The 24,357-nt window shown below is 41.7% G+C and overlaps 1 protein-coding gene and 1 long non-coding RNA gene across 3 annotated transcripts; one reads left to right on the top strand and one right to left on the bottom strand.

Moving 5' to 3' along the window:
* Positions 1 to 5,448: 5,448 nt before the first annotated feature.
* On the top strand, positions 5,449 to 22,578 carry LOC126988514 (methionine aminopeptidase 2-like). The gene is made up of 9 exons (XM_050846714.1): positions 5,449 to 5,625; positions 9,181 to 9,305; positions 9,657 to 9,807; positions 11,094 to 11,248; positions 11,837 to 12,074; positions 12,802 to 13,038; positions 13,449 to 13,623; positions 14,568 to 14,697; positions 22,051 to 22,578. The coding sequence occupies exons 1-9, from the start codon at positions 5,469 to 5,471 to the stop codon at positions 22,171 to 22,173; spliced, it is 1,491 nt and encodes a 496-aa protein (XP_050702671.1). The 5' UTR covers positions 5,449 to 5,468; the 3' UTR covers positions 22,174 to 22,578.
* On the bottom strand, positions 22,536 to 23,940 carry LOC126988519 (uncharacterized). Of its 2 annotated transcripts, none has more exons than XR_007742167.1 (3): positions 23,009 to 23,940; positions 22,833 to 22,885; positions 22,536 to 22,685 (listed from the first exon to the last, which is right to left on the bottom strand). It is a non-coding gene; the product is annotated as an uncharacterized LOC126988519 (long non-coding RNA). The 2 variants fall into 2 exon arrangements; XR_007742166.1 differs by having other exon boundaries at positions 22,558 to 22,706; positions 22,854 to 22,885.
* Between the last annotated feature and the right edge of the window lie 417 nt (positions 23,941 to 24,357).

Here is a 24,357-nt window from a genome sequence, read left to right as displayed (position 1 = left end):
TTAACTGGTTTTGTTCTAGTTTGTCCACTTATAATCTTTGTGAGCAGTGAGTGAAACGTAAAAACAGTAAACAAGTTGAACTTCTGCGAGATATTTTGTGGCGGCGGCAACGGGTGCACGACAGGCATTGAAGAGTCTAATTTTACCAGTGATTTAATGGGAAAACAACTCGCCCCACACTGTGCGTTGAATAAATCCAAACTACCCCAACCAAACTTGACATTAATCACACTCTGTCCTGCCTGGGGGTTGGGATGGCATACTCCTCCCTTCTCCTTTGTTTACTTGCAACAATAAACTATCAATCAATCAATCCTAACCACTAATGGGGGACCCTCCTCGACCCCCTCGGTGTTACGCTCTCCCTCCCAGCCCACCGTGACCCCCGAGGCGGCCACAAGGTCACAAACTCTTCAAAGCTGTTTCCAGTAGTTTGCGACGCACATGTATGGTGTTCAGAATGCTTATAGGGAAGACCGGGGGAAAAATTATGATGTTGTAACGACCCTATGACGAAGACGAGTGAAATATAATGCGAGGATCCTTTTTTGATGAACAAGTGACTGAAGAAAGTAAAAGAACGATTTATAAATTCTGGGAAATACGAGAGAAGATAAAATCAATATAGTGAAGCTAAATCAGATATAAGACCCAGACCACAAGACCACAATATCAGACCACATCAGGAAGTTCCGATTCAAAGGCAAGACTTCCGCAATCTACCTGAACCTGAACCTACTTAATAGCCAGAATGAGACCCAGACCACAAGACCACAATATCAGACCACATCAGGGAGTTCCGATTCAAAGGCAAGGCTTCCGCTGTCTACCTGCACCTACTTAATAGCCGGTATGAGACCCAGACCACAAGACCACAATATCAGACCACATCAGGAAGTTCCGATTCAAAGGCAAGACTTCCGCAATCTACCTGAACCTACTTAATAGCCGGAATGAGACCCAGACCACAAGACCACAATATCAGACCACATCAGGAAGTTCCGATTCAAAGGCAAGACTTCCGCTGTCTACCTGAACCTACTTAATAGCCGGAATGAGACCCAGACCACAAGACCACAATATCAGACCACATCAGGAAGTTCCGATTCAAAGGCAAGACTTCCACAATCTACCTGAACGTGAACCTACTTAATAGCCAGTATGAGACCCACAACCAGACCACAATATCAGACCACATCAGGAAGTTCCAATTCAAAGGCAAGACTTCCGCTGTCTACCTGAACCTGAACCTACTTAATAGCCAGTATGAGACCCAGACCACAAGACCACAATATCAGACTCAGACCACATCAGGAAATTCCGATTCAAAGGCATGACTTACGCAATCTACCTGAACCTACTTAATAGCCGGAATGAGACCCAGACCACAAGACCACAGTATCAGACCACATCAGGAAGTTCCGATTCAAAGGCAAGACTTCCGCAATCTACCTGAACCTACTTAATAGCCCATATACTAGTGTTTCAACCATTAACTAGCCGACTACTGGACTGGACTGGACCTGATAATGATGGTTGACGTGTAGTAGAAAAAAATAATAATACCGAGAAGCAAAGGATTGACAGGACATGGAGAACAGGAAGAAAAGACATAACTACAGAAGCTCCACATTACAAGGCAGGTCAGTAATTCCGTAGCAAAAGATAAATGGTTAAATAATACAAATGCCCAGTTAATGCCCTCCCTCCTCCCCAAACTGTCACTTCCCTGCCTCGTGACTCACCAAGGTCAGCTCAGGTCACAAGGCCGCTGTTGAGGGTCATGGATGATGTATAAGGCTGTGGGGTGGATAATGGCGGTGAAATATGGATGTTTTTGGTAGATGGTAACACTCTCGTCCGCCTCCCGCCGCCCCGCGTGTCTCTGTGGTCTGGTACCGTTATTATCAAAGTTGGTACCGGTAATATAGGTTCTGGTACCGGTATTATAGGTACCAAGGCAGAGAAAGATAGAAGACCAAAGGAACAAGACGTGAAGAAAGAAAGAATTTAGGATGTAGAAGCGAAGGAAAGAAGAGGAATAACTAATTTGTAGACAGCAGCAGTGACTCGTCCTCCTCCCTCGTGTCTCTGTGGTCTGGTACCGTTATTATCAAAGTTGGTACCGGTAATATAGGTTCTGGTACCGGTATTATAGGTACCAGGGCAGAGAGAGATAGAAGACCAAAGGAACAAGACGTGAAGAAAGAATTTAGGATGTAGAAGCGAAGGAAAGAAGAGGAATAACTAACTTGTAGACAGCAGCAGTGACTCGTCCTCCTCCCTCGTGTCTCTGTGGTCTGGTACCGTTATTATCAAAGTTGGTACCGGTAATATAGGTTCTGGTACCGGTATTATAGGTACCAAGGCAGAGAGAGATAGAAGACCAAAGGAATAAGACGTGGAGAAAAGAAAGAATTTAGGATGTAGAAGCAAAGGAAAGAAGAGGAACAACTAACTTGTAGGCAGCACCAGTGACTCGTCCTCCTCCCTCGTGTCTCTGTGGTCTGGTACCGTTATTATCAAAGGTGGTACCGGTAATATAGGTTCTGGTACCGGTATTATAGGTACCAGGGCAGAGAAAGATAGAAGACCAAAGGAACAAGACGTGAAGAAAAGAAAGAATTTAGGATGTAGAAGCGAAGGAAAGAAGAGGAATAACTAACTTGTAGGCAGCAGCAGTGACTCGTCCTCCTCCCTCGTATCAGTGGTCTGGTCCGTTAAGCGCTGGTACCGTTAATATAGGTTCTGGTACCGTTAATATAGGTTCTGGTACCGGTATTACAGGTACCAAGGTAAAGGAAGAGAAGAAAACTAAAGGAATGAGAAGACGTGAAGAAAACAAGGAATTAAGGATATATAAACGAAGGAAAGAAGAGGAATAACTAACTTGTAGACAGCAGCAGTGACTCGCCCTCCTCCCTCGTGTCTGTGGTCTGGTACCGTTAATTAAGCGTTGGTACTGGTTCTGGTACCGGTATTATAGGCATCAAGCCAAAGGACAGATAAGAGAATTACATAGAATTACATAGAAAATCAGAGCACACAGACCCCATGGTCCAGACTTGGTGGTCTGTCCTTAAACCTAAGTGAATCTACATTAATCAGATGGCTCCAAAACGGTGCTTTTCTACTCTAGTTGATATTAAGTTTAAGGAAGTGACGGTCGAGCTTGTTTTTGAAGGAGTCAATCGTGTTACACTGGACCACTGATGATGGGAGCTTATTCCATTCTCGCACTACAACGTTGGTGAAGGAAAATTTGGTGCAGTCTGAATTTACTTGTCTACATTTGAGTTTTGTGCCATTGTTCCTCGTTCGCAAAGTGTCATCGATCATAAACAATGTTGATCTGTCTACATTCGTGAAACCATTAAGTATTTTAAAACATTCGATCAGTTTTCCTCGGAGGCGACGTTTCTCAAGAGAGAACATGTTAAGGGTGGAAAGCCTTTCATCGTAGGATTTGTTGCGCAAGGAAGGGATCATTTTCGTTGCCCGACGCTGAACACCTTCTAGTTTAGCAATGTCCTTTGCATGGTGGGGAGACCAAAACTGTACCGCATATTCCAAGTGGGGTCTGACTAAACTGTTGTAGAGCGGAAGTATTACATCTTTATTCATGAATAAAAAGTTTCTTTTAATGAAGCCCAACATTCTGTTCGCTTTATTTGCTGCATCGATGCATTGATGTGACCCCCAGGTCCTTAACGCATTGAACGCTTGTGAGTTTAACGCCGCGCATTTCGTAATCGAACTTCTTATTTTTTGTTCCAACTTGAAGGACCTGACACTTGTCTACGTTAAAGGGCATCTCCCATCTATCCGACCAAGCTGAAATTTTGTGCAAATCCTCTTGGAGGCTATTTTGCTCTTTGTTTCTTTAAGCAGTATAGGATATACTTTATCGGGTCCGGGACTTTTATTTGTTTTAAGTGAATGGAGAGCTTTAAGGACTTCATCGGTTGTTATTTCAAAGTTAGGCAATGCATGCTCGAGATTTACATTAGTGGTGTTGGTGGTAGCGGGAGGAAGACTGTTAGTATTAAACACCGAGGAAAAGTAACTGTTTAAGAGGTTTGCAATGTGTTGGCTGTCAGTCCACCATCGCTGTTTGTTAAAGGTCCAATTCTACTTCTGATCGCCTTTCTGTTGTTTATGTAACTGAAGAAAGATTTCGGAATATTTTTACAGTTGGCTGCAATAGTTTCTTCATATCTACGCTTTGCCTGACCTACTAATCTGTTTACTCGTCGCCTGGCATCGTTATAAAGTCTAGAAGAGAGACCAAAGGATCGAGAAGACATGAAGAAAAGAAGGAATTAAAGATATAGAAACGAAGGAAAGAAGAGGAATAATGAACTATACAGAGAGGAAGGAAGAAGAGAATGGAAAAGAAAACCAAGAAATCGACATGAAGAAAAGATCGAAGGAATTCAGGATATAGAAACGAAGGAAAGAAGAGGAATAACTAACTTTACAGAGAGGAAGGAAGAAGAGAATGGAAAAGAAAACCAAGAAATCAGAAGACATGAAGAAAAGATCGAAGGAATTCAGGATATAGAAACGAAGGAAAGAAGACGAATAAGTAACTATACAGAGAGGAAGGAAGAAGAGAATGGAAAAGAAAACCAAGAAATCAGAAGACATGAAGAAAAGATCGAAGGAATTCAGGATATAGAAACGAAGGAAAGAAGAGGAATAATGAACTATACAGAGAGGAAGGAAGAAGAGAATGGAAAAGAAAACCAAATCAAGGAATAAAAAGACATGAAGTAAAGAATTAAGAGAATAGAGAAGAAAACAATAGAGGAAAAATCACAGGGGGTTGGGATGGCATGCTTCTCCCTTCTCCTTTGTTGTTTTACCTGCAACAATAAACAATCAATCAATCATCTATTCCTAGGCTAGTGATCACGAGTCCAACACGTGATCAGGCCGTGGTGACAGTGGGCCATAATCACCGTTGCCAGATTATCGTACTCAGACCCCCTTATTTACCGGTTTCTGTCCCATAACTGTTGCCAAGAAGCACCAATAATTAACCATTTAAATGATAACCATACACGAAGGCAGTTATTTGGGTGATGAAAACAGTTTTTGGGTCGGAAATCAGCAAACATAAGCAGAGTACGATAGTCTGGCAACGTTGGCCCATATGTGTCAAACAGGAGAAAGATTAATTAAGGACAGTCCGATGACCTAACTTAGAACCGGCAAGGAATAAAGTGAGAGATACAAAAGATTCAGTCAATAAAAAAATGTATTTACACTTTCATGGGAGATACAAAGAAAACACCTCTGACAGATAGGCTCAAGGGGGTTCTCAAGTACCGCTAATACTGGTACCACTAACACCGGTACCGCTAATACTGGTACCACTAACAACGGTACCGCTAATACTGGTACCACTAACAACGGTACCGCTAATATTGGTACCAGTAGTATCGGTACCACGTGTGTTGAAGATGGCGGCCGCCGTGGTGAACAACGTTGGGGCGAAGGCCGATGAAAAACATGGCCACAGCGAGGACGAGGAGCCCGACAGGGTAGACGACCTGGTGGACGGGACGGCGCCGGAGGAAGCCAAGAAGAAAAAGAAAAAGAAGAAGAAGAAGAAGGCCGGTAAGGAGAGAAAATGGGGGTGGTTGAGGGGGGCAGCGGTGGTGATGGTTGTTATGGTGGTGGTGGTGGTGGTGGTGGTTGTGGTTAATACTCGTGTGGTGGTAGTGATGATGGTTGTTGGTTGTTGTGGTGGTGGTGATGATGGTTGTTGGTTTTGGTTGTGGTGGTGGTGATGATGGTGGTTGGTTGTGGTTGTGGTGGTGGTGATGATGGTGGTTAATACTTATGGTGGTTGTGGTTAATACTCGTGAAAAGATCTTAATATTTTAGCGGGAACCCTAAACATTGCTAAGTTATATTTGTCTAGTATTACACCCATGGGAAGCTATATTTGTCTAGTATTACACCCATGGGAAGCTATATTTGTCTAGTATTACACCCATGGGAAGCTATATTTGTCAAGTATTACACCCATGGGAAGCTATATTTGTCTAGTATTACACCCATGGGAAGCTATATTTGTCAAGTATTACACCCATGGGAAGCTATATTTGTCTAGTATTACACCCATGGGAAGCTGTATTTGTCTAGTATTACACCCATGGGAAGCTATATTTGTCAAGTATTACACCCATGGGAAGCTATATTTGTCAAGTATTACACCCATGGGAAGCTATATTTGTCTAGTATTACACCCATGGGAAGCTATATTTGTCTAGTATTACACCCATGGGAAGCTATATTTGTCTAGTATTACACCCATGGGAAGCTATATTTGTCTAGTATTACACCCATGGGAAGCTATATTTGTCAAGTATTACACCCATGGGAAGCTATATTTGTCTAGTATTACACCCAAGGGAAGCTATATTTGTCAAGTATTACACCCATGGGAAGCTATATTTGTCAAGTATTACACCCATGGGAAGCTATATTTGTCAAGTATTACACCCATGGGAAGCTATATTTGTCTAGTATTACACCCATGGGAAGCTATATTTGTCTAGTATTACACCCAAGGGAAGCTATATTTGTCTAGTATTACACCCATGGGAAGCTATATTTGTCTAGTATTACACCCAAGGGAAGCTATATTTGTCAAGTATTACACCCAAGGGAAGCTATATTTGTCTAGTATTACACCCAAGGGAAGCTATATTTGTCTAGTATTACACCCATGGGAAGCTATATTTGTCTAGTATTACACCCATGGGAAGCTATATTTGTCTAGTATTACACCCAAGGGAAGCTATATTTGTCAAGTATTACACCCATGGGAAGCTATATTTGTCTAGTATTACATCCATGGGAAGCTATATTTGTCAAGTATTACACCCATGGGAAGCTATATTTGTCTAGTATTACACCCATGGGAAGCTATATTTGTCTAGTATTACACCCATGGGAAGCTATATTTGTCAAGTATTACACCCATGGGAAGCTATATTTGTCAAGTATTACACCCATGGGAAGCTATATTTGTCAAGTATTACACCCATGGGAAGCTATATTTGTCAAGTATTACACCCATGGGAAGCTATATTTGTCAAGTATTACACCCATGGGAAGCTATATTTGTCAAGTATTACACCCATGGGAAGCTATATTTGTCAAGTATTACACCCATGGGAAGCTATATTTGTCAAGTATTACACCCATGGGAAGCTATATTTGTCAAGTATTACACCCAAGGGAAGCTATATTTGTCAAGTATTACACCCATGGGAAGCTGTATTTGTCCAGTATTACACCCATGGGAAGCTATATTTGTCTAGTATTACACCCATGGGAAGCTATATTTGTCAAGTATTACACCCACTGGAAATGCAAGTAATTAAGTAATGCCAAGATTATTGAAATGACACCAGTAACCTTCAAGAAAGCACTCGACTCACTCATTCACTAATAATATTGAGGAGAGGGTAGCCAGCTCTTGCGAAGTTGGTACTTTCGATATGGATTCATTTTTGGTCCATGAATGCCGTGCAGTAACAAGTACGATGGGTTAGGTTAGTTTAGATTTATTCATTGCACGTTGCGGGCTGGTGGAAATACACAGCGTGGGACGGGTCAAGGTGGTGGGCAGTGGAAAAAAAGAATTGTAAAGTGGGCGAAAGTGTTCCTGGTGCAGTGCTGGGAAAAGAAATGCCACAAGTGCTTAAGTAAATGAGAATAAGTGACTTCAGCGACAAACAAAATTGGAAAGTTACGTGTTATGGACCGTATTGGCTATCCGGCGGCGACTCGGAGACAAGAACTGTTTTGACTTAACTCTGTTCCTCTTTTCTATTTCGGGAAAAATTAATACTGGCTGTCGTTTGGAGCCAAATGTCCAAACGTGGTACCTATGGATAGAAAAAAAATGTATTTATCCTTTGCTGGTAAGGTTAAGGTTTGCGTCTGTGTGTGGTGTGTGTGACCACTGAGGGGCGATGGTGATGCAGGCCACAGTCTCCTGAGGGGCCCAAACAGGAAAAATACAGCTGGGAGGTTTCATATTTTTTCGCACAGGGCTTTATTTTACTCTCCAGCAGCTTAAGAGTGATTTAACTTGCTGTTGAATAATTGTCAGTAGCTATTTTGACTTTTGGTCTTAAGTGATTTACAGATGCCCTCTCAATGGAGACGGCATCTGTAAATCACTTATCTTAACCCTTAGAGTACGGGTGGCGATATATTTCTCTGGATGTTGTGCATGGGGAAAGTTTAGACATTTAAAAGAGGTGGAAATGGTGTCTTTCTTCTTTGCAATAATTGTATATTCATGTAGTATAGATGGTGGTGTAATAAAACTTCTCTCCTAATAATAACAAATAAGTTATGACAACCAAAAATATTGCGTCGCGTGGAAGCACCCCACACTCTCTCTCTTTCTCTCTCTCTCTCTCTCCGCCCGTGGTCTACTTCCGCCCGGAGCAGAGGAACTGCTTGCCGCGTCATGAGACATGCCAGATGTATTTCGAACAAGAGTGGAAAATGATCTGTGGCCTTTGGTAGGGTGCGCGCTGAGACGAATAAGTGTGTGTATGGATGCCAGATGCCTCCACCATTCTTCTGAGTCAAGAACTGCCGGTATATTTGAAACGTAGGGAGCGTAGAGTGTGATGACTATATATATGATCCCCGTACGGGTGTGGTGTGTGGTAGCGCACTTATATATACGATCGCCGTAATGTAAGGGTTAAGACCAGAAGTCAAAATAGCTCCAGGTACTTAAACCAACAATTATCTCCATAATATAATGCATCAGATTTTGCTTGGAAATAAAGAGCCAGTGTCTCAAAATGGCGCCACTTTAAACACTTGCCTGCACCAAGATGGGCTAGGGCTGACCACCAGGCCCTTCAAAAAAATAATAATAATAATAAAATAAATATATAGTCATTCCCAAGAAAAGTCGGCAACCAGGATAATTTTAAATGCATCTAAACCTAACACTTATTTGCATGTTCTTGTGATATAATAGCTGAGTTTAGGCCCAAAGGAAAGGAAGAAAAAGAAGAAAAGTTCACAAAGAAGGAGGAAGGAATTTTAAGACATGTTACTACTACTACCACCACCACCACTACTACTATTACTACTACTACTACTACTAACCACCATCTACCGTTACAGCTGGTGGCGTGAGCTCAGTGAATGTTCCTGACGGTGAAGCAGATGACGACGGCGCGAACAAAGAAAATGGCTTGAGCAACGCTTTAGCCGAGACTCACCTAAACGGAGATGAGGAGGAGGAAGAGGTGAGTGAGGAGGAGGAGGAGGAGGAGGAGGAAGGGAGAGGTGTTATGTAGATGTGATTATAATGTTTTGATATTTTTGTTATTATTATTATTATTATTATTATTATTTATATACTTTTTTTACATGATTATTTGTTACGTTTCAGAAGGTTAAGGTAAAAGTTTGTACCATTTCTTACTACTACTACTACTACTACTACTACTACTACTACTACTACTACTACTACTACTACTACTACTACTACTACTACTTCTAATACTGGGTGTGATACTATACTACTTAACCCTTTGTATATACAGTTAATGTACTTTTGCGATCATTATTATTATTTTTATTATTATTTATTTTAGGGTGAGGGAGGAGAAGGAGGAGGGAACAAGAAGAAGAAGAAGAACAAGAAGAAGAAGAAGGGAGGTGGAGGAGGAGGTGGAGGAGGAGGAGGAGGGAAGGGGAAGCAAACTGACCCTCCTTCCATTCCAATCGTCGATCTCTATCCCGATGGTAAGTTAGTTTGTTTGTTTGTGCACGCTCTCTCTCTCTCTCTCTCTCTCCTATATTTAATTCTCATTCTTTTCTTTTTCATTTTCTTATTTCTAGTTTCTCTCTCTCTCTCTCTCTCTCTCTGTCTATCTCTATATCTTTCTTTTCTTTCCTTCTTTCTTTCCCTTTCTTTCTATCTCTCTATCACTGTCCTCTCGCCCTATCCCATACCGTATCCTGACCACACCATCCCCCTTCTCCTGCCCATACCCAAGCCACACTCGCCCTTACTGTAATAGGTAAAAATCGAGTAAATGGGACAGTTATTTTGAGGGGAATTTTCAGGGGGCTTCGTGGTGCAGTGGTTAGCACACTCGGCTCACAACCGCGAGAGCCCGGGTTCGATTCCCGGGCGGAGTGGAGAAATTTGGGCGGCTTTTCCGATACCCTACGCCCTGTCCAACCAGCAGTAAATGGGTACCAGGTATTAATTGGGGGTTGTGTTGTGTCTCTTAGGGTCTGTTCCCTTCTATAATTCCTTCCCCTTCGGTCTCTCTCCGGCATATGACCACAGATGTTCCCCTGACTAAACGAAACTCTCCAAGGGAAATTTTGCATAGTGTAGGAGGAGTATGGAGACTGGAGAGGCAGGTTAACATTGGTGCCAGGCGAGTGCAGTGCCAGATCACATGTCAACACTGGCACTCCAAATTTATCATACTAACCATTTGACTATAGGCTCAGGGGAACAGGACTGAAGGGCTATTACACTGCTTGTACCTAGACTAACCTAAGCTAGCCTTCCCTCAGCTAACCTTCCCTAACCTAACTCAAGCTAGCTCTCCCTTACCCAACTTTTTCTAGCCTTGGTGCCCAGTGCTGTAATCTTACCTTGCCTAACCTAACCTAACCTAACTTGTACCTAGACTAACCTAAGCTAGCCTTCCCTCAGCTAACCTTCCCTAACCTAACTCAAGCTAGCTCTCCCTTACCCAACTTTTTCTATCCTTGGTGCCCAGTGCTGTAATCTTACCTTGCCTAACCTAACCTAACCTAACCTAACTTGTACCTAGACTAACCTAAGCTAGCCTTCCCTCAGCTAACCTTCCCTAACCTAACTCAAGCTAGCTCTCCCTTAGACCTTAGACTTAGACCTATCGTACCCAACACTAACATTCGGAATTATACTAACCACCTAACTATCTCTAGGCTCAGGTGAACAAGACTCCCATGAAAGACTAATAAATTACATGTTCTTGGGTGCAGAAGTGTTTAAAAATGTGACCCTAAGCTCCTTCGGTCCGCAGGGAATCTACCAATCGGGGAGATCTGTGAGTACAAGATCAAGCAGGACGGAAGAACAGCCATTAATAGGATGACGTCGGCCGAGAAGAAGGCTCTCGAAACGTCTTACGAGGACATGTACCGGGAGATTCGGATTGGGGCGGAGGTCCATCGCACGGTGAGACGGAGAGATTGTTTTCATTGTTCATTTATTATTATTGTATTTTATTTTTTACGGTAGAGGAAGGTGATTGATGTTTTTTTTGTGTTTTTTCTTATTTTGTCCTGCTGCGTTCCTTGATGAGTTCGCCAAGAGAGAGACAGATAGATAGATAGATAGATAGGCAGAACAGTATGTATGGGTCTCTGTTGATATTAATTTTCCTGTTTTTCCTCCTTTTCTCTACACACACACACACACACACACACACACATTCTCACACATTAATACACACACAATCTCATATTCACACACACATACTCACATTCTAACACACACACACACACACACACACACACACACACACACACACACACACACGATCTCCCACATTCACGCACACACACACATACACATTAACTCACACATACACACACACAAAATCTACTATTCACACACACACATACTCACATTCTAACACATACACAAACATTTTCTCGCGCACACACACACACACACACACACATTCAAATGCACACCCTCACACACACTCATACACAAACACATTTTCACACACACATACGTCCACCAAAAAAAAAAAAACAGACTCGCCAGTACTTCCGTCGCAACGTCAAGCCTGGGATGACCATGCTCGAGATCTGCAGCATGATCGAGGAGACCAACCGCAAGCTCATCAAAGAAAACGGGCTTGAGGCTGGACTGGCATTCCCGACAGGCTGCTCGCTGAACCACTGCGCCGCCCACTACACCCCGAACGCTGGCGACACCACCGTCCTCTCCTACGACGATGTGTGCAAGATTGACTATGGGGTGCATGTGAATGGTATGTTACAGGGATAGTATTGAATTTAACCCGTCCGCTGCGATTGTCACGGATTTCTCCTTCACTGGTAGCCTGGTAACATTCACTCCCAGGTCTTTCTCTGCCTCTGTGGTGGATAGTGGAGTGTTTCCCATGTGGTATTGGTGTGCTGGATATCCCTTCACTGGTAGCCTGGTAACATACACTCCCAGGTCTTTCTCTGCCTCTGTGGTGGATAGTGGAGTGTTTCCCATGTGGTATTGGTGTGCTGGATATCCTTCACTGGTAGCCTGGTAACATACACCCAGGTCTTTCTCTGCCTCTGTGGTGGGTAGTGGAGTGTTTCCCATGTGGTATTGGTGTGCTGGATATCCTTCACTGGTAGCCTGGTAACATACACTCCCAGGTCTTTTTCTGCCTCTGTGGTGGGTAGTGGAGTGTTTCCCATGTGGTATTGGTGTGCTGGATATCCCTTCACTGGTAGCCTGGTAACATACACTCCCAGGTCTTTCTCTGCCTCTGTGGTGGATAGTGGAGTGTTTCCCATGTGGTATTGGTGTGCTGGATATCCCTTCACTGGTAGCCTGGTAACATACACTCCCAGGTCTTTTTCTGCCTCTGTGGTGGGTAGTGGAGTGTTTCCCATGTGGTATTGGTGTGCTGGACAGGACTTTACATTTCTCTTCATTGTATTGTAGCAATCAAGGGGTTAACACACACTCCCCCCCCACCCCTCCTCCCCCCTCAGGTCGCGTGATTGACTGCGCCTTCACCCTGACCTTTGACGACAAGTACGACAAGCTGGTGGAGGCTGTGAGGGCCGCCACCAACACCGGTATCCGCGAGGCCGGTATTGACGCCAGGCTCTGCGACATCGGCGAGGCTATTCAGGAGACAATGGAGAGCTACGAGGTGGAGCTGGGCGGCAAGACGTACCAAGTGAAGTGCATTCGGAATCTCAACGGACACTCGATCGCCCCGTACCGTAAGTTTTTTTTTTTTTTTGTGTGTGTGTGTGTGTGTGTGTTTACCTTTCTCTCTCTCTCTCTCTCTCTCTCTCTCTCTCCCCCTTTTCCTCTTTTTTTCTTTCTTTTTCTTTAATATTTTCTCATTTCTCTGTTTCTACTTTTTTCTTTACATTCTCTCTCTCTCTCTCCTTTCCTTCCCTTCCCTTCCCTCTCTTTCTCTCCCTCTCTCTCTCCTTTCCTTCCCTCTCTTTCTCTCCCTCTCTCTCCTTTCCTTCAACCCTTTCTCTCTCCCTTCCTCACCACCCACCTCTCTTTCTCTCCCTCTCTCTCCTTTCCTTCAACCCTTTCTCTCTCTCCCTTCCTCACCACCATCCCCCTCCCCCCCACACCTACACCCACACACACATTATGACCTTCCTTCCCCCAGGCATCCACGCTGGCAAGACCGTCCCAATCGTGAAGGGTGGTGAAGCTGAAATCATGGAGGAGAATGAGGTCTACGCGATTGAGACATTCGGGTCGACCGGTCGTGGCTACGTACATGACGACATGGAGACCTCACACTACATGAAGAACTTTGATGTGGGACATGTGCCGCTGAGGTGAGGGTGTGCGAGGGTGATAGGTATGCTTTGGGTGGGGTGCAAGACTGTAGGATGTGCGAAAGGGGTGTTAGATATGATTTGGGTGTGGTGCGAAAGGGGTGTTCGGTATGATTTGGGTGGGGTGCAAGACTGGAGGATGTGCGAATGGGGTGTTAGATATGATTTGGGTGGGGTGCAAGACTAGGGTGTGGCAAAGGGGTGTTAGATATGATTTGGATGGGGTGCAAGACTGTAGGATGTGCCAAAGGGGTGTTAGGTGTGATTTGGGTGGGGTGCAAGACTGTAGGATGTGCGAAAGGGGTGTTAGATATGATTTGGGTGGGGTGCAAGACTGTAGGATGTGCCAAAGGGGTGTTAGGTATGATTTGGGTGGGGTGCAAGACTGTAGGATGTGCAAATGGGGTGTTAGGTGTGATTTGGGTGGGGTGCAAGACTGTAGGATGTGCCAAAGGGGTGTTAGGTATGATTTGGGTGGGGTGCAAGACTGTAGGATGTGCCAAAGGGGTGTTAGGTATGATTTGGGTGGGGTGCAAGACTAGGGTGTGGCAAAGGGGTGTTAGATATGATTTGGGTGGGGTGCAAGACTGGAGGATGTGCGAATGGGGTGTTAGATATGATTTGGGTGGGGTGCAAGACTGGAGGATGTGCGAATGGGGTGTTAGATATGATTTGGGTGGGGTGCAAGACTGTAGGATGTGCCAAAGGGGTGTTAGGTATGATTTGGGTGGGGTGCAAGACTGTAGGATGTGCCAAAGGGGTGTTAGGTATGATTTGGATGGGTTGCAAGACTGTACGGTGTGCCAAAGGGGTGTTAGGTATGATTTGGAAGGGGTGTAAGATTCTTGGATTCCTTGCTAGACTGGAGGGTGTGCCAAAAGGGTGCCAGGTACTACTACTACTACTACTACTACTACTACTACTACTACCATCCCTTCCCTCAGGCTCACCAAATCCAAACATCTGCTCAATGTGATTAACCAGAACTTTGGAACACTTGCATTCTGTCGTCGCTGGCTGGACCGCCTTGGGGAGAGCAAGTACCTCATGGCCCTCAAGGATCTGTGTGACAAGGTGTGTGTTTATATATGTGTGTGTGTGTGTGTGTTTATCTAGTTGTGATATACAGTCATACCTCGGTTTATGAGTTTACTTCATGTCTTCAACTTGTACGAACAGGATTCTCGTACTGCAAGTCACCACTCATAAACCAAGGCATTTCTAGTTATTTTCTTTTGCTCATAAAACAAAACACTCATACACTTAACCACTCACAAACCAAGGGATGTTTAGTGTTTTTCTTTTGCTCATAAATCCAAACACTCATACACTTAACCACTCATAAACCAAGGCATTTCCAGTGTTTTTCTTTTGCTCATAAAACAAAACACTCATACACTTAACCACTCACAAACCAAGGGATGTTTAGTGTTTTTCTTTTGCTCATAAATCCAAACACTCACACACTTAACCACTCATAAACCAAGGCATTTCTAGTGTTTTTCTTTTGCTCATAAAACAAAAAACTCACACACTTAACCACTCATAAACCATGGCATTTCCAGTGTTTTTCTTTTGCTCATAAATCCAAACACTCACACACTTAACCACTCATAAACCAAGGCATTTCTAGTGTTTTTCTTTTGCTCATAAATCCAAACACTCACACACTTAACCACTCATAAACCAAGGCATTTCTAGTGTTTTTCTTTTGCTCGTAAATCCAAACACTCACACACTTAACCACTCATAAACCAAGGCATTTCCAGTGTTTTTCTTTTGCTCATAAATCCAAACACTCACACACTTAACCACTCATAAACCAAGGCATTTCCAGTGTTTTTCTTTTGCTCATAAATCCAAACACTCATACACTTAACCACTCATAAACCAAGGCATTTCTAGTGATTTTCTTTTGCTCATAAAACAAAAAACTCATACACTTAACCACTCATAAACCATGGCATTTCTAGTGATTTTCTTTTGCTCATAAAACAAAAAACTCATACACTTAACCACTCATAAACCATGGCATTTCTAGTGATTTTCTTTTGCTCATAAATCCAAACACTCACACACTTAACCACTCATAAACCAAGGCATTTCCAGTGTTTTTCTTTTGCTCATAAAACAAAAAACTCATACACTTAACCACTCATAACCCAAGGCATTTCCATTGTTTTCTTTTGCTCATAAATCCAAACACTCATACACTTAACCACTCATAAACCAAGGCATTTCCAGTGATTTTCTTTTGCTCATAAATCCAAACATTCATACACTTAACCACTCACAAACCAAGGGATGTTTAGTGTTTTTCTTTTGCTCATAAATCCAAACACTCATACACTTAACCACTCACAAACCAAGGCATTTCCAGTGTTTTTCTTTTGCTCATAAATCCAAACACTCATACACTTAACCACTCATAAACCAAGGCATTTCCAGTGTTTTTCTTTTGCTCATAAATCCAAACACTCACACACTTAACCACTCATAAACCATGGCATTTCCAGTGTTTTTCTTTTGCTCATAAATCCAAACACTCATACACTTAACCACTCACAAACCAAGGCATTTCCAGTGTTTTTCTTTTGCTCATAAATCCAAACACTCATACACTTAACCACTCACAAACCAAGGCATTTCCAGTGTTTTTCTTTTGCTCATAAATCCAAACACTCATACACTTAACCACTCATAAACCAAGGCATTTCCAGTGTTTTTCTTTTGCTCATAAATCCAAACACTCATACACTTAACCACTCATAAACCAAGGCATTTCCAGTGATTTTCTTTTGCTCATAAATCCAAACACTCATACACTTAACCACTCACAAACCAAGGGATGTTTAATGTTTTTCTTTTGCTCATAAATCCAAACACTCATACACTTAACCACTCATAAACCAAGGCATTTCCAGTGATTTTCTTTTGCTCATAAATCCAAACACTCACACACTTAACCACTCATAAACCAAGGGATGTTTAATGTTTTTCTTTTGCTCATAAATCCAAACACTCATACACTTAACCACTCATAAACCAAGGCATTTCCAGTGTTTTTCTTTGCTCATAAATCCAAACACTCACACACTTAAGCACTCATAAACCAAGGCATTTCCAGTGTTTTTCTTTTGCTCATAAATCCAAACACTCATACACTTAACCACTCATAAACCAAGGCATTTCCAGTGTTTTTCTTTGCTCATAAATCCAAACACTCATACACTTAAGCACTCATAAACCAAGGCATTTCCAGTGTTTTTCTTTTGCTTATAAATCCAAACACTCATACACTTAACCACTCATAAACCAAGGCATTTCTAGTGTTTTTCTTTTGCTTATAAATCCAAACACTCATACACTTAACCACTCATAAACCAAGGGATTTCCAGTGTTTTTCTTTTGCTCATAAATCCAAACACTTATACACTTAACCACTCATAAACCAAGGCATTTCCAGTGTTTTTCTTTTGCTCATAAAACAAAACACTCATACACTTAACCACTCATAAACCAAGGGATTTCCAGTGTTTTTCTTTTGCTCATAAATCCAAACACTCATACACTTAACCACTCATAAACCAAGGCATTTCCAGTGTTTTTCTTTTGCTCATAAATCGAAACACTCATACACTTAACCACTCATAAACCATGGCATTTCCAGTGTTTGTCTTTTGCTCATAAAACAAAACACTCATACACTTAACCACACATAAACCAAGGCATTTCCAGTGTTTTTCTTTTGCTCATAAATCCAAACAATCATACACTTAACCACTCATAAACCAAGGCATTTCCAGTGTTTTTCTTTTGCTCATAAATCCAAACACTCACACTTAACCACACATAAACCAAGGGATGTTTAGTGTTTTCTTTTGCTCATAAATCCAAACACTCATACACTTAACCACTCATAAACCAAGGGATGTTTAGTGTTTTTCCTTTGCTCATAAATCCAAACACTCATACACTTAACCACTCATAAACCAAGAGATGTTTAGTGTTTTCCTTTGCTCATAAATCCAAACACTCACACTTAACCACTCATAAACCAAGGCATTTCCAGTGTTTTCTTTTGCTCATAAATCAAAACACTCACACTTAACCACTCATAAACCAAGGCATTTCTAGTGTTTTTCTTTTGCTCATAAATCCAAACACTCATACACTTAACCACTCATAAACCAAGGCATTTCTAGTGTTTTTCTTTTGCTCATAAATCCAAACACTCACACACTTAACTGCTCACAAACCAAGGCATTTCCAGTGTTTTTCTTTTGCTCATAAATCCAAACACTCACACACTTAACCACTCATAAACCAAGGCATTTCTAGTGATTTTCCTTTGCTCATAAATCCAAACACTCACACACTTAACTGCTCACAAACCAAGGCATTTCCAGTGTTTTTCTTTTGCTCATAAATCCAAACACTCATACACTTAACTGCTCACAAACCAAGGCATTTCCAGTGTTTTTCTTTTGCTCATAAAACAAAACACTCATACACTTAACCACTCATAAACCAAGAGATGTTTAGTGTTTTTCCTTTGCTCATAAATCCAAACATTCATACACTTAACCACTCATAAACCAAGAGATGTTTAGTGTTTTTCTTTTGCTCATAAATCCAAACACTCATACACTTAAGCACTCATAAACCAAGGCATTTCCAGTGTTTTTCTTTTGCTCATAAATCCAAACACTCATACACTTAAGCACTCATAAACCAAGGCATTTCTAGTGTTTTTCTTTTGCTCATAAATCCAAACACTCACACACTTAACCACTCATAAACCAAGGCATTTCCAGTGTTTTTCTTTTGCTCATAAAACAAAACACTCATACACTTAACCACACATAAACCAAGGCATTTCCAGTGTTTTTCTTTTGCTCATAAATCAAAACACTCATACACTTAACCACTCATAAACCTGGGCATTTCCAGTGTTTTTCTTTGCTCATAAATCCAAACACTCACACACTTAACCACACATAAACCAAGGCATTTCCAGTGTTTTTCTTTTGCTTATAAATCCAAACACTCATACACTTAACCACTCATAAACCAAGGGATTTCCAGTGTTTTTCTTTTGCTCATAAATCCAAACACTTATACACTTAACCACTCATAAACCAAGGCATTTCCAGTGTTTTTCTTTTGCTCATAAAACAAAACACTCATACACTTAACCACTCATAAACCAAGGGATTTCCAGTGTTTTTCTTTTGCTCATAAATCCAAACACTCATACACTTAACCACTCATAAACCAAGGCATTTCCAGTGTTTTTCTTTTGCTCATAAATCGAAACACTCATACACTTAACCACTCATAAACCATGGCATTTCCAGTGTTTGTCTTTTGCTCATAAAACAAAACACTCATACACTTAACCACACATAAACCAAGGCATTTCCAGTGTTTTTCTTTTGCTCATAAATCCAAACACTCATACACTTAACCACTCATAAACCAAGGCATTTCCAGTGTTTTTCTTTTGCTCATAAATCCAAACACTCATACACTTAACCACACATAAACCAAGGGATGTTTAGTGTTTTTCTTTTGCTCATAAATCCAAACACTCATACACTTAACCACTCATAAACCAAGGGATGTTTAGTGTTTTTCCTTTGCTCATAAATCCAAACACTCATACACTTAACCACTCATAAACCAAGAGATGTTTAGTGTTTTTCCTTTGCTCATAAATCCAAACACTCACACACTTAACCACTCATAAACCAAGGCATTTCCAGTGTTTTTCTTTTGCTCATAAATCAAAACACTCATACACTTAACCACTCATAAACCAAGGCATTTCTAGTGTTTTTCTTTTGCTCATAAATCCAAACACTCATACACTTAACCACTCATAAACCAAGGCATTTCTAGTGTTTTTCTTTTGCTCATAAAACAAAACACTCATACACTTAACCACTCATAAACCAAGGCATTTCCAGTGTTTTTCTTTTGCTCATAAATCGAAACACTCATACACTTAACCACTCATAAACCAAGGCATTTCCAGTGTTTTTCTTTTGCTCATAAATCCAAACACTCACACACTTAACCGCTCATAAACCAAGGCATTTCCAGTGTTTTTCTTTTGCTCATAAATCGAAACACTCATACACTTAACCGCTCATAAACCAAGGCATTTCCAGTGTTTTTCTTTTGCTCATAAAACAAAACACTCATACACTTAACCACTCATAAACCAAGAGATGTTTAGTGTTTTTCCTTTGCTCATAAATCCAAACATTCATACACTTAACCACTCATAAACCAAGAGATGTTTAGTGTTTTTCTTTTGCTCATAAATCCAAACACTCATACACTTAAGCACTCATAAACCAAGGCATTTCCAGTGTTTTTCTTTTGCTCATAAATCCAAACACTCATACACTTAAGCACTCATAAACCAAGGCATTTCTAGTGTTTTTCTTTTGCTCATAAATCCAAACACTCACACACTTAACCACTCATAAACCAAGGCATTTCCAGTGTTTTTCTTTTGCTCATAAAACAAAACACTCATACACTTAACCACACATAAACCAAGGCATTTCCAGTGTTTTTCTTTTGCTCATAAATCAAAACACTCATACACTTAACCACTCATAAACCTGGGCATTTCCAGTGTTTTTCTTTGCTCATAAATCCAAACACTCACACACTTAACCACTCATAAACCAAGGCATTTCCAGTGTTTTTCTTTTGCTCATAAATCCAAACACTCATACACTTAACCACTCACAAACCAAGGCATTTCTAGTGTTTTTCTTTTGCTCATAAATCCAAACACTCATACACTTAACCACTCACAAACCAAGGCATTTCTAGTGTTTTTCTTTTGCTCATAAATCCAAACACTCATACACTTAACCACTCACAAACCAAGGCATTTCTAGTGTTTTTCTTTTGCTCATAAATCCAAACACTCATACACTTAACCACTCATAAACCAAGAGATGTTTAGTGTTTTTCCTTTGCTCATAAATCCAAACACTCATACACTTAACCACTCATAAACCTAGATATTACTGTATAGGGCCTGAGTTACACATATGCTAAAGAGAGGCCTTGTCACATCTGCTTTGCTCAACTTTCTGATGTGGCATATACTCCATAGGGAGGTACGGTTCAATAGACACAGCTCCACTGTTTTATTAGTGTCTGTAAATCATTATCACAAGGCCAATAACTGGGTGGTAGCAGCGGGGACCATGTTTCTTAATGGTCCCTCGATGCGAGAAAAATGAGAAAAAATCACCCCCCACACAAACCATTTCATAATATATATCAAAGCATTTGTGATCAGTTTATGCATCATCTATTTTTGGGGGGTTTATATCATGGCACAAATTTGGCCCGTCGCTGCTACACGGTAAAGCCACAAATTTGGCCCGTCGCTGCTACACGGTAAAGCCACAAATTTGGCCCGTCGCTGCTACATGGTAAAGCCACAAATTTGGCCCGTCGCTGCTACACGGTAAAGCCACAAATTTGGCCCGTCGCTGCTACACGGTAAAGCCACAAATTTGGCCCGTTGCTGCTACACGGTAAAGCCACAAATTTGGCCCGTCGTTGCTACACGGTAAAGCCACAAATTTGGCCCGTCGCTGCTACACGGTAAAGCCACAAATTTGGCCCGTCGCTGCTACACGGTAAAGCCACAAATTTGGCCCATCACTACTACATGGTAAATCCACAAATTTGGCCCGTCGTTGCTACACGGTAAAGCCACAAATTTGGCCCATCACTGCTACCGGGTTAAAAGTACCGTGAAAGTTATAAAAACATGCCTAGGGTGTATTTAAATAGAGTATTTCTATTTTGTGGATTTTCACTTATCGCGGATGGGTCTGGAACATAACCCCCGCGATGGATGGAGGTTTACTGTATAATGTATTGATAACATAGAGCGGAGAACACAAAAGATCCGCCGCAGTGTTGCCTCTCTTTCTATCTTCTATCGATATTTCCACGCTGACTGCTCTTCTGAACTTGCTAACTGCATGCCTCCCCCCCTCCCGCGGCCCCGCTGCACTCGACTCTCTACTCATGCTCATCCCTATACTGTCCAAACCCCTTATGCAAGAGTTAACCAGCATCTTCACTCTTTCATCCCTCACGCTGGTAAACTCTGGACCAATCTTCCTTCATCTGTATTTCCTCCTGCCTACGACTTATACGCTTTCAAGAGGAGGGTATCAGGACACCTCTCCTCCTGTATTTGATCTTCCTTTCGGCCACCTCTTTTGTTTTACTTTAGGAGCAGCGAGTAGCGGGCTTTTTTTTTATTGTTAATTTCTTTTTTTGTTGCCCTTGAGCTGCCTCCTTTGTTGTAAAAAAAAAAAAAAAAAAAAAAAAAAACTGGATCATAAATCTCTCTCTCTCTCTCTCTCTCCACAGGGTATTGTTGACCCCTACCCGCCTCTGTGTGACATCAAGGGCTGCTACACCGCCCAGTTCGAACACACCATTGTCCTGCGACCCACATGCAAGGAGGTTGTGACCCGCGGCGATGACTACTGAGTGTGTGTGTGTGTGTGTGTGTGTGTGTGGTCTGTTGAGTCACTCCATGGAATAGGTCAGATTCTAATTATATCTTAACCTAATTTGGCCTAACCCTCCCCTCCTTGACCTGACCTAACTTATGCTAATGTTGCTTAACCCAACCTTGACCTAATCTAATGTTAACCTAACAAAACCAAGCTGTACTGGATCTAAGTTGACCTTATCATAAAACTTAACCAAGCTGTAAGTTGACCTAATCTGATTCTATTATTAACTTAACCTAACCTAATCTTTCTCTCTTCAGATCTTACTGTAACTTAATCTAATGTTAACTTAACCAAACCAAGCTCTGATGGATCTAAGCTAACCTTATCCTAAAACCTAACCAAGCTGTAAGTTGACCTAATCTGATTCTATTCTAAACTTAACCTAACTTAACCTTTCTCTCTTCAGATCTTACTGTAACTTAATCTAATGTTAACTTAACCAAACCAAGCTATGATGGATCTAAGCTAACCTTATCCTAAAACCTAACCAAGCTGTAAGTTGACCTAATCTGATTCTACTCTAAACTTAACCTAACTTAACCTTTCTCTCTTCAGATCTTACTGTAACTTAATCTAATGTTAACAACCAAACCAAGCTCTGATGGATCTAAGCTAACCTTATCCTAAAACCTGACCAAGCTGTAAGTTGACCTAATCTGATTCTATTCTAAACTTAACCTAACCTTACTGTAACCTAATCTAATGTTAACATAACAAACCTACACTGGATATTGGGTAACCTTATTGTAAAACCTAAACAATCTGTAAGTTGACCTAATCTGATTCTATTCTAAACTTAGTCTAACCTAACTTAACCTTTTCCTAGCCAAGTCTTACTGTGACCTAACCAAACTAAGCTATACTGGATATTAGGTAACCTTATCGTAAAACCTAACCAAGCTGTAAGTTGACCTAATCTGATTCTATTCTAAACTTAGTCTAACCTAACTTAACCTTCAAGCTCAGTATAATTCAACCTTGCAGCCTTATCTAAACCTACCCACAAGTTACCTGGGATGAGCTCAATCTTGGCCACTCTTAGTACATGTATTAGTCCAGTCTTTTCATAGTCCACCTGTTCCTGGGGTCGGACTTGGCAATGACCCTTCTCCATCTTCCTCAATCCAGTTCAAACCCTTCCTCTATTTCCATTGTTCGATACATTTCCTCTATAGTAGCCTAGTGTTAACGCCTTCCAATCCTCAGCCTGTTAGGTAGACCCATATACCCACTTAACATAGCCCAGTGCCCACTCTATTGATCTATACATGTTCTAACCTAACCCAGCTGCCTTATGCTAGTTAAAGCTTTGCCTAATACATGTTTATATTTGTCTAACGCATTGCTAAGTAAATTTATCTATAGGCTATCCATACATCCCTGATTTTTACCATATGCTACATTGCTTAGTGTATGTTTAACCTCTGTCTATTCCCAGCTGTGATGTCTATTGCTTCCATTCACCCATCCATCCACTTGTTATTCCGTTCTATTCCACTTGTCTTCAGGGGAATCGACGTAACATCCCCTCCCTCTATTCCTTCCTCCCTCTCTCTCTCTCCTCTCCCTTCTCCCCCTCCTGTTTCTACCTCGGCGGAAGAGTCTCCACTGCAGTGTTGCCAACTTGACCAACTCATAACATTGCATATATTGTTTCCAGTCCCGAAAACTGTTGTACAAAAACCAATTATGATCCACTCTTCCGCTGGTCCGCCTAAGCTATCCCTCCTTCCCTGGCCTCATATATCTACCCGTACAAAAACCATTTACGATCCACTCTTCCGCTGGTCCGCCTAAGCTATCCCTCCTTCCCTGGCCTCATATAACTCTACCCGTACAAAAAACAATTATGATCCACTCTTCCGCTGGTCCGCTTAAGCTATCCCTCCTTCCCTGGCCTCATATAACTCTACCCGTACAAAAACCAATTATGATCCACTCTTCCGCTGGTCCGCTTAAGCTATCCCTCCTTCCCTGGCCTCATATAACTCTACCCGTACAAAAAACAATTATGATCCACTCTTCCGCTGGTCCGCCTAAGCTATCCCTCCTTCCCTGGCCTCATATAACTCTACCCGTACAAAAACCATTTATGATCCACTCTTCCGCTGGTCCGCCTAAGCTATCCCTCCTTCCCTGGCCTCATATGACTCTA

The sequence above is a fragment of the Eriocheir sinensis genome, chromosome 69, assembly GCF_024679095.1.
Source record: "Eriocheir sinensis breed Jianghai 21 chromosome 69, ASM2467909v1, whole genome shotgun sequence".
NCBI lineage: Eukaryota > Metazoa > Arthropoda > Malacostraca > Decapoda > Varunidae > Eriocheir > Eriocheir sinensis.
Note: the sequence above shows the minus strand (reverse complement) of the source record. Positions and strands in the feature narration are given on the sequence as shown.